The sequence below is a fragment of the Lygodium microphyllum genome, chromosome 7, assembly GCF_053477565.2.
Source record: "Lygodium microphyllum isolate KBCC chromosome 7, Lygodium_microphyllum_v1.1.10, whole genome shotgun sequence".
Lineage (NCBI taxonomy): Eukaryota > Viridiplantae > Streptophyta > Polypodiopsida > Schizaeales > Lygodiaceae > Lygodium > Lygodium microphyllum.
In genome coordinates this window covers 24,352,151-24,363,285 of record NC_141141.1, presented here as the reverse complement: position 1 = coordinate 24,363,285, position 11,135 = coordinate 24,352,151, and the positions used below count along the sequence as shown (strand labels likewise).

Here is an 11,135-nt window from a genome sequence, read left to right as displayed (position 1 = left end):
TATTTTGGTTAGAATAAAGTTTGAATCTTTTGCAACAAATGGGAGACAACATTAACAACTAATGGAATATAAGGTTGGGCTAGAATATGCCTGAGTCCTTAATCACATCATATTCCTTAAGTGATTCCATCGATTTTTCTAGTCGTCATAGTAATGGAACGACATCCTTTATCATTTTTCTATGTTCTTTAAGAATGGGCTACATAAACTACTTTACACAAGGCTAGAAGCATCTTTACCTTTTTGTCTCCTGGATGTCTAGACCTACTTCCTCCACTATCTTTGTATCCTTTTATGGAACTGGAGTGCTTTGCACTACACTATTATGTATTGTACTACTTAGTAACTCTCTATTAGGAGCTTAAATTTTATAGTTCTTTTAGGTGGATTATTTTCTTTTGGAACTAATGGTTCACTTTTCTTAGCAGATGTAATTGCAGTAATGTCTAATCCCACGAAATTGAATACACATTTTTTAGCATTCGATTGATTATCAATTGTGTCAACCTTCACAAGGGCTAGGCTAGGATAGTCCTTAGCACAATATGGCCAACTCTTGGCATCAACTACATAGGGGCTTGTAATCGATCGACCTTCTAGGATTTTGATACTTTGGAAAAATATCACTCCATATCTATAGCATTCCACTTCTGACCTCTGGCCACCTCCAAACCATCCTCCTCCATAGCTTTGAGAGAGAAAACTCTTTGGACAAAAATTAGGTCCAAACTCTCTATGTTTTGGTTCAATGTCTTGGGTTGTCATCGTAGATTCTAGAGATTGAATCTTTTTTCATCATCATTCTTCCTTCTTTTATACATCTCCTTCAAGGATCAAATAGTCTCTATGTGGTTCTTTATTAGACAATATGAGTAGAAAACTCCAAGAATGGTGAGTTTTTGGGTATATTTAATGGCTAAATGTCCCACTAGGTGGCATTTTCCACACCAAGTATTAGACCTTATGGTGTCTCTGGCCACTCCTATGGAATTAAAGATACTAGTAGTATTCCCTTTCAAAGTCTGCACAACTGCTTCGTTATCACATCCATTAATTCCTTTTTTATATTTACAACTAAGTTGGATAGGTAGTCCTTCAAACTTTCTCCTCCAAATATATATAATGGGATTTTGAGGTATCTGCGTGATCATAGCATAGACTCCTAGCTGAATTGGCTATTTTTGTTTTAATTAATAGGGTTCCATTGTTGTTGTGGTGGAACTATCTGAGGCCATTGCTACTATGGTTGAGCCATCATTTGAGACACCGTTTGCGGTGGCCATTGTTGGATTAGAGCATCATATTGGGACATTATATGCACATATGGATAAGGGGAGGATACAATTGCGAGGACTAAGTTAGGCTAGTAGAGTGCTCCTAATATTGAGAGAGTTAAGACTCCTCATCCTTAATTCATGGTCCATCTTACCTCTACTTCATCATACAATATAACACCTTCCAATGTGGCCTATAGATTTGCTCACCATCTCAGTTCTACAAATTTTTAAACTTCTAGCTACATTCCTTTAAGGAGTACACCCTTCTAAGTTCCATCATCTAGATTATGGTTGTCTCATCTCTTTAGTGTAGACTCCATTCTTAAGACATAAGCTTTAACTCATTCTCCAATAATCTGACTTAGATTCATAAACTCTTCTCGCATTCTCTTCAAAACCTTCACGCTTAAACTAGGTGAGAAAAGCTTACTTTTGGTCATCCCATGTGCCAAAAGTGCTTACTACTTATATTTCATACTACTGAAATGCAACACCCTTGGAAATGGTGGAAAATATTGTTGACCAATGCTCTCAAGTCCTAGTATTTTGGGTTGTGCATGATACTATAAACTTTGCTACATGAAGATTGAGGTATTTATTGAATTCTCCCTTAAATATCAACAATGAAATTACATTTGCTAGTCTATCACATGAACATTTCCAGGACGTATCTAGCTAGAAAGAAGGGAACCTTGATTCGATTGTGCCATTGAGACTTTTGTAAAGAGAACTCTAATGGTGTCAAATGATTCTTCTCCTGCTTGTTCATTCTCCCTCTACCCTTCGCTTTCTTCATTCTCACATATCTTTGGAGATGCTCCAATGCTTCTCTCTTTATGAACTCATTCATTAGAGAGTTGGCTCCGCCCATCTTTTTAGTGCTTCAAAGAAAGGATTAGAGAGTTTCCTGCTTCATTTAGTCTCCCAAAAACTCTCTTGCAGGCATCTCTTCCACTTCGTATCTCTCACAATCTTTGAATTCAACTTTTATTATACTATAAAGGGGGAGAAAATTGGTTTTGAAGTTGTCCAAACTCATCCACCTTAGAATAGCCATTGTATCATCATTTTGATAGTGCCAGCTTTTGAGGGTTTCAATAATAGATGTCCTGAAGAAGACACAATCCATCAACTTCTAGTGGGTTGCTAATTGAACATACAAAAGGTCATTAGTATACCGAGCGTCCCATATATCCTACTATTGTGCATCCTCCAACAAATTCCAACTTGTCTCCTTTTTATGATAGACTTCCACCAACCAAGACTCCTGAAGCTTCTACACAATCTCCCGCTTGACATTGTCTTGCAAGTCTAAAATGAAGGTCAAATATTCATGATCATTTTCCTTGCTCTATTCTTTCAGTTTTTCTTTAGACAATTAGGTATACTTGTGCACATTTGTGTGGCTTTAGAAGACAATGCAATGTGTCATATATAAGGCTTGCATCAGGATGGGATGGTGTTTTCTTCATTAAGGGATGAATTTCTTGTAAAAAGCGGCCTTATTATCCACTACAAAGGCATCAATATCACTTTATTTTTAATATAAAAAATTCATACATGCACTAAAATGAAGGCCCAACATCAACCAAAACTTCTAACCATGAAATATATCTAGTTCTTGCAAGTAATTAAGAAAATGTTGAAACCATAGCTAGATTCAAACTATGATAGAATTGAAATTAGCCATAGTTGTGGAATATAAGATGGATAAGGAATTGTAGCAAGAAACTCACCTCTTGCAATGGTGGTCATGGACATTCACCTCCATGAAAGGTGGGAGGAAGGTCCTCAAGCTCCACTTAGGAATAACACGACCAAAATGATTAGAAGGTGCTTAGAATGATTAACCCTTTTCCTTGTATACTAAATCCTAAATCTCAAGTCTTAAGCTAATTTCCTAAGCTAGGGTTATTTCCTACATTATAAGCCATCCCAACCTTAAAAAGCTTTGTTCACAAAGTTGAAATTTTGGAGAAAAATATAATGGAATGAAAGCTTCAAAGTTGTAGAAGAATCCCATGTGTTGAAGAAGACCACCCTTGATCAATGAAGTGCAAATAATAAAAATTCCAATTAACTTCTACAAACTATCAAAACAAGGTTGTAATTAAAAACCGCCATAACTCCTTGTAGATAACTTTGATTTGTGCAAATGATGTGTCATATAGAAGTATACACTAGTAGATACAACCTCCAATCATAAAAATCTAACTTTGTATATGTTATGGCAATATATTTAAGCACAGTACTTTACTGCATTAACTTGCACTACATAGAAGTTTGTATCTTTTTTAATCTTCTTCCCATAAAAGGAATATAAAAACAATGAAGACACACTAAGAAAAAAATTGTGAACATGAAATGCCATGTTATAAGTTGTTTCCCTTAAAAGAAAGCCTCTCAGATCTAAATATATCCCATCATAATGATGGCCACGAGCATAGAAAATCTCATTCAATAATGGCAGCATGCAAGTGTCCCCTACCACTTGGGTCAAAGGAAAACCCGTCCATCAAGTCATACGAAAACATAGAATCATCATAAATGCTCAGATCAAATGGGTACAAAAGATAATCTCCACGTTCACCAAAATCAAAAGGCTAATAAACATCTTCTTATCTAACATGAAATTTATACTCATGATTTCTTGCAAATTCATTGACTGCCCCACTATTTTCATCTTGGTCTTCATTAAGATTTTCTTTATGTTCTTCAAAATCTTATTTTACTAAAACTTGATCTTCCTCCTTTTCATCTTCCTCTTCTTCATCTTGAAACTCTACAACAAGTACTAGTTTAGCATTCTATTTCCTACATATGTCTTTGTTATCCAAAGGCCTCAGTTCAACACATCTATAATGTAACCCTTAAGCATACATCTCCTTTACGTAATAATCATGTTGATACTCATATGATGACTATGCACAAGAAAATCCACAATAGGAATGTCCACAAGATGTAGCACCATATGAATGCCGGCTTGAAATTTTTTTATCATGAGGATGATAAGCATGTGCTTTGCCACTGTAAAATTGATGAAGGTGATCATAATGATGCTAATATTTATGTTGTTCACCCATCAAATCCATGCTTCTATATTCAAATTTGTAAGAATGATCATCACTATTATCCAACACAATCAGCTCTAATGTATTTCCACCAATTCCATGGTCAAATAAGTTTCCTTTCTTACAACCTTCTCCATCCAGTGTAGTTCATTGCAATTAGTCTCTGCCCCTTGGCTAATAGAAAACTTTTCAAAAGGCACACATGACTACTGAAAGACTAGTGACATTGAACTAGAAATTATAGATATGAATTTTTAAGAGGATAAAGGCTATTCAGTACTCCTTTTTTTTGTTGCGTCCTCTGCATTGTCTTCTTCATGGGCTACTATATTCAAATCAAAGTTTGTGACAACTTTGGAAAACTCATGTGGCACAATAGGCATAACTTTTAAGAAAATTCTCCACTTATAGCTTTTGTAGCTTTATATAATGAAATGATAAGTTGAGCCAACCTCTCTTGCTTTTTGACACTTTCCCACGTACTATTCATCTATGTTTACTATACATCATCCATGACCATATCTCTATTGTGTATTTCACTATACTGCATGTCCTTATTAGTATAGTTGGTACTACTACTTTTGAAACTTTTAGAGCTACTCACAATGCTGATGTTAGCTCAAATGTTGCTACTACTTCTGCTGCTCATTGTGATAAATTGTTGCTACTCCTACTGTAGTAGATCACCGGTGCTACTATTGTTCACCACTCTTGCTTCTATCGCTACCTCTATATTCTTGCATTTGCATTCCCATTCACAATGCTTACCTTTGTAACTCCAACATACTATACTCTAATACCAATGAAACAAAGAGAACCTCAACCAAAATTTCTAACCAAGAAATAGATCTAATTCTTGCAAGTAATCAAGAAAATGATGAAATCATAACTAAATTCACACTACACATATGATTGAAATTGACCATGGCCATGGAATACAAGGTAGACAAGGAATTGCAACAAGAAACTCAGCACTTGTGATGACGGTCATGGACATTCACCTCCATGAAAGTTGGAAGGAAGGTCCTTAAGCTCCACTTAGGAGTAAAATGATCACAATTATTACAAGGTGCTTACAATGGTTAACTCTTGCCCTTTTATATTAAACCCTAAATCACAAGTCTTAACCCTAGCTAATTTCCTAAGCTAAGGTTATTTCCTACATTAAACCCTAAACCTCAAGTCTTAAGCTAATTTCCTAAGTTAGGGTTATCTCCTACATCACACACTAATAAAAGCATCTACAATAAACCAACTTTTGCAAAACCAAAATGTTCAAGAGATACCAACACAAAATGCCCACTACAACTAAAAATCCATAAAATATCTCTATAATAAGCATACTCCTTCCCACACTAGAATATTTGTTTAAAATTTTACTAAAGTAGTAAGGACTAGTAAAATTAGGAAACACTACCACTTACGGCAATGCAAAACTTGAAACCCAAACCAAGTCCAAAAACTTCTAAACACAAGCATGAGAGATCAAGGGGTTTGAGATCTAAGCCCCTTCCACATTGAACCTTTGGGAACATGATTGTACTCTCAAGTTAGAAGAAGGGGCATATTTTCAATACCTTGAAATGAAAGATTTGATTGGCATAATGATGATATCTTCAGACACAAGAACTTGGTAGAAATTTTGATACATGATATGACTCCATGCAAGAATAGATATCTATAAGTAGCTTAATAATTTTACTTGGAAATTATACATGGTAGCTTCATCATGAGATGAAATTGTTTGCGTAAGATGCAACATTGAAGTGGATTACAAAGACACATAATGTAAGATTTCCAAAAGGTAAATCGTACAAAGAGCTTGGCATGCATAGGATTTTAAGAGTTTGAGTCCAATGTTGCGAGAAGAGTGACTTTATTTGCTAAAAGCAAAATGCTATAAGCATGCCACAATCACATTGATATAGGGAACAAGTTGTTATAAAGGATATGTTAGCTTAGTTTATGAGGTATGTATGAAATTTATGACCTAAGTAATTTGGTATATAGGTAAGATTTTGCCATATGGTTGCTACAAAGAGTAGCATGTTGGCATCCAAGCTAACCCCGTGTAAAGGGGAAGTTGACAACCCAGCATAATAAAGGGTGGCTCTAAAATCATGTCATATGGAGCTTATATATTCTTGACAAGATAGCATTCTTGAGATTGGATGGGTCGATTTCATCCTACAAACCAAGCAAGGAGAACTTGTTAAGCGCGGATTGATGCAAACATAGGAGCCAAAATGAGATTATATTCCTTGCTCGGGATGTTGGAAGTACTCTTCCATCAAGGAATCACCAACCTTTGTAGTTTTCTCTAGGTTTTTCCAAGATGGATGTGATAGTTAGTGAAGGTGTTTTCCAAGACGGTATGACAATACTAATGCTAGTGAAGGTGTTGTGCCTTAAGATGTTGCAAAGATGTGTACAAAGGTAATTAAGGGTAGGGTTAATAAGGGAAACTCACCAAAGGGGTGGTGGTGCTGGAGGCTTCAAAGATTAAGAGGTTGTCGCAGGAGGCGTTCACATGGTCCAACACGAGCCCAGCTGCCTCCAGCAAAACCATGAGATCCGGGAGTAGGCCTGGCCTCTTGTCACATGACACGTGGATCTCGAGCCTTGGACCCGCCCGGGTGACCACCACCTGCACATGATACGTGTGAGGATGGGGAAAGGGCAACGTGGCAGCAGCACAAGGGTGGCACGTGTACCATGAGAAGCATGGTGCCATAATTAATGTGCAGAAGAAAGAGAGCCGAGGATGATGGTACCTTGGAGGGTTGGGATGCGGCTGAGGATGATGATTTTAATTTCTTCACTGCGAAACCTTGGTTGAGGTGCTTGATCTCCTGCTCCAAAGCCTTGAGATAGTCCAGAGCATCGGTGATGATGCAGGTATCCTTGGACTGCTGATACATGGCAATAAAATATAATTAAAAATTCGCACCCATTGGAAGAGGAAAACCAGAGTAAATCATATTTGGCTGACTAGCCCCATGATCAGCAGGTAATATCAGAAGAGTGAGGAGATGGTAATTCATGAGCTTCCATCTTGTTTGACCGTGGGATTAAGATAGAAATAAGAGTGGTAAGGAGATAGATGACAAAGTATCTCATGAATTGCCACCTTATCTGAGCTGCCATCTTAATTAATCATGGGGTTATGATAGAATTGAGAGTGATAAAGAGGCAGATGAGAAGTATTTTGATGGGCTGCTATCTTATCTGATTAGGGAGTTAAGATAGGGTTAGGATGCCATGGGTTTTGGGCTAAATTAGCCACTGAGGCAGTATAAAATATTTGCTTGCAGAACATATTTCTAGGGTTCCTAGTTAACCCTTGAACTCTTTCACACACACACACACACACACACTCTCTCTCTCTCTCTCTCTCTCTCTCTAGGTCTACAAACACATGCAGTATATCCTACTTACTTGATGTGACTGGGGCAGTATGTCCTTCAAAGACTGCAGTTGAGAGTAGAGAGGAGCCATGAGGGATGATGATGATGTTGTCCTGATACTGCTCCTGATGGCTGTGCATGGCCGGCTCGCAATTCTCTTGTCCCAGGATTTGCTTACACGCCTGAGAAGCCTTGAGGCGTCTTTACTCAGAGGTATAACTGGTCCCCTCTTAAGCTTGAGATCATGATGATCAACTCCCTTATCTTCAGCATCTGAATCCTTGCCAGGCGTGCCTGCTTGGCTTATCATAATATCAATTCCCTTGTCTTCCATGTCTTCGGAGCAGTCACCTTCTTCTTCCGGCTCCTGCTGCTCGTCCTCTTCTACTTCTTCCTCTTCTTCTTCATCTTCAGAAGAGCCTTCTCCTGCCGTCGCTAAGTCTTCCCCGAACAGCATCTCCTCGGTGACAGCCATTGACGGTTTACGTGTGAGATTAAAGCGAGGAAGGTTTCCGAAAATAGGAGAGGGGAGATACAGAAAGAGGCAAGAGCGGAGAGAGGGAATCACACAGGTGAGTACACGAGGAAGAGGCTCAGAGAGCTACAGAAGGTAGCGTGTGTGTGTGTGTGTGTGAGTACAGATATAATATAAAGGAATATGGTTAATGAGAGGATTGAAGCGTGTCAGGCAGGATTTTGCAGGGATAGCAAAAGAGGTGAACCGTGAACAATCTCTCTCTCTCTCTCTCTCTCTCTCTCTCTCTCTCTCTCTCTGTGTCTGTGTCTGTGCGTGTCTGTGGATAAGGCTGACGAGTGAATTATCAGGAAGTATATATAGAAGAAAGGCGCTTCAAGAAGACAGAAAAGAGAAGAAGACGATGAAGAAGAAGAAAAAGAGAGGGAAGAAGCAGCAGCAGCAGCAGCACGCACAAGACCAGAAGCGCAAAGCTCGGCATTTACCCCCTCCCGTCCCCCAAAGCGAGGCGAAATCTCGTGGGGGCGGGGCATCGTAAATCGTCCAGCTTCAGCGACTTCAAACGTAGTTCGGTTCTTGTCTTTGGAGAGCACTTTCTGTGTTTTTTTAATTTGCTTTCGTCGTCAAGTAGCTCGTTGAAGCACCAATTTTGCCGTGTGGGAGGGTGGGTGTGTGTGCGTGCGTGCGTGCGTGTGATTCCTGAATGTTTTTATCTTTTTCTTTCTGCTGTTAACCGCATTTAATAGCTCCGGAGGTGTTGGGATGCCCAGAGAATGTTCAATGTATCCTTTAAATGCTGGGTCGATACAATCTCGTGGGCACTTTTCCCCTCCCGACTCCCAACGACGTGAAAAGGAGTCAACATGGATCCTCTTTCCATACGTCCAGTCACCAGTGGACTTTATGCTCTCCTAAGTCCAATACTGCCATTACAGCTGCATGACGCGTCCCACCGCCATCGAGTCGGCTTGTGTCCACGAAAAATCAAAGTTTAATGTAAAATACATTGTAACTTTTTAAATTTCATATTTTAAATTTATGGTGCAAGATTTAAAACTTTCAACTTTTGAAAAATTTTAGTTATCAAAATAAAAAATACTTATAATTTGACTAAAAATCTCTCCAAAAAGGTTTCTCTATCTATTATCAAAAATATTTTTAGTAAACATTGGGAATCCCAATAGCCAATCTTTGCAAACAAAACCATCCTTTACCGTATTTTTCCTAGCTAGATTTCTCGAAACACAGTCGGAAGTGAAAATTGTCCTCATGAAAATTGGCAATTGTTTTGACATTTTAGTTACAAAACTAGCTACTGCCATATTCTTCCCCCCAATTCGATGGGGAAAAAGCTTTTCATAAACATTGCTACCAATGCTTCCAAGGGGATCTCAAGGTTCATTATTATCGACTTCCTATAGTCACACATGCTTTGAGAGGGAACTTCGTTGTATTTCTCAAATTTGATGGCCAAGATGCCATTAATGTTGAAAGGCAAACAAAAAGATTGGTTCCTAAATCATTAATGATTAACGTGAATACACCTGTTTGAGCTTAGTTTTATCTATATGAGGGATGTACTACCATAGATTTAAAACAATTTCCATTAGTCTTGTAATATCATGGTAGGGAGTCCCCCACCCTATGTGTAGCCATCCTATCTTCAAACAAAACACCCTCTCTCATGTTGAGTTTCATGAAAGAGCCCATATAAACATCTTTTAAAATGTGTAGATTTTTTCAAGGGCTCTAAGCGTTATTGTTATAAAAATGTAAGTAAAAAATGAGTAATCTTTCTCAACATATTCTCTGGAAATGTTAGGGTTTTCTTCACTTTCGCACTTTGCTTGACTCACAGTCTTTAGTTTTCCCTTCAAATAATCTGAGGGGCATTTTCAAAAACAATATAGCTAAAACCCAATCATCTTTGTCAATTTTTAAACTGTCTAACACTTTTAGGATTTTTTCTTTTCTAAATTTTGTATGCTTGGATCATGATCCTTGGTTTTCCTAAACATTCTTTTGTTGTTGCAACCCCAAGGCTAATGCTTCAAATTTTATAAGCCTTGCATACATGGTGCTAGATTGTAGCCCAATAGGCAGTGAACCACCTTTAGGGGTTTCTCTTGAAAGTTTTGTAGAGAATGGTAAGATGATATTTTAAATATCAAAAGGTGTACAATTAGGACATCAAACATGTACAATGCATCAATAAAAGCACTTCCACATGGAGAATAGGAAAACTTCCATTTTTTCACATAATAAAGATAGTCATCATATGGACCACATGCCTGACTTGGATTCCTACAAAGATGGAGTATGTCGAAGTTAGAAAAATTTTACTCAAGAGCCAAGGTCATCACAATCTCAGTAGACTGTTGTTACACGTCGCAAGATGGACTTATTATGACTAGCTTCTCATGTTATACCACCTGTCTAAGTTGTTTCAAATGTTTTCACATGTCTTCTTCAATTGTCTCAAGTTGTGAATGTGCGCAAATTGTTTAGTACATTTCCCCATGAACTTGCCATATAATTATATAGGGGTTGCTGCATGGACCAGCTCTTATAGTATCCAAGTCTCATCCAGGTCTAGTTACATATCATCCACTAAAAGAGGGCTTTGGTGAGCTCGCCAAATCAAGCTAGAAGGCTTGCACAACTTCTTGTATTGGAATTTTTATTCCTTGATATACTTGAAATATTTTACAAAATTTTGGAGTTTTTTATTTACATAACCAACATACTCATATCCTTATATTCATAGCCCTTAATTTTTATCGTCCTTGCAAGCACTCTTTTAAATACCAAACCAACTAGTTCCTTCACAATCATGTTCGTCATGTACATGCTAGGTGCAAGGGGATCTTACAACCCCTTCACTAGAGTCAAATCATGTGATTTT

At 37.8% G+C, this 11,135-nt stretch overlaps 1 protein-coding gene across 2 annotated transcripts; it reads right to left on the bottom strand.

Moving 5' to 3' along the window:
- Positions 1 to 6,023: 6,023 nt before the first annotated feature.
- Positions 6,024 to 8,802, bottom strand: LOC148033273 (uncharacterized). Of its 2 annotated transcripts, none has more exons than XM_087681161.1 (4): positions 7,787 to 8,802; positions 7,123 to 7,260; positions 6,819 to 6,995; positions 6,024 to 6,535 (listed from the first exon to the last, which is right to left on the bottom strand). In XM_087681161.1, the coding sequence occupies exons 1-4, from the start codon at positions 8,228 to 8,230 to the stop codon at positions 6,467 to 6,469; spliced, it is 828 nt and encodes a 275-aa protein (XP_087537287.1). In that variant the 5' UTR covers positions 8,231 to 8,802; the 3' UTR covers positions 6,024 to 6,466. The 2 variants fall into 2 exon arrangements, with proteins under 2 accessions (XP_087537287.1, XP_087537288.1); XM_087681162.1 differs by having other exon boundaries at positions 7,123 to 7,257.
- Between the last annotated feature and the right edge of the window lie 2,333 nt (positions 8,803 to 11,135).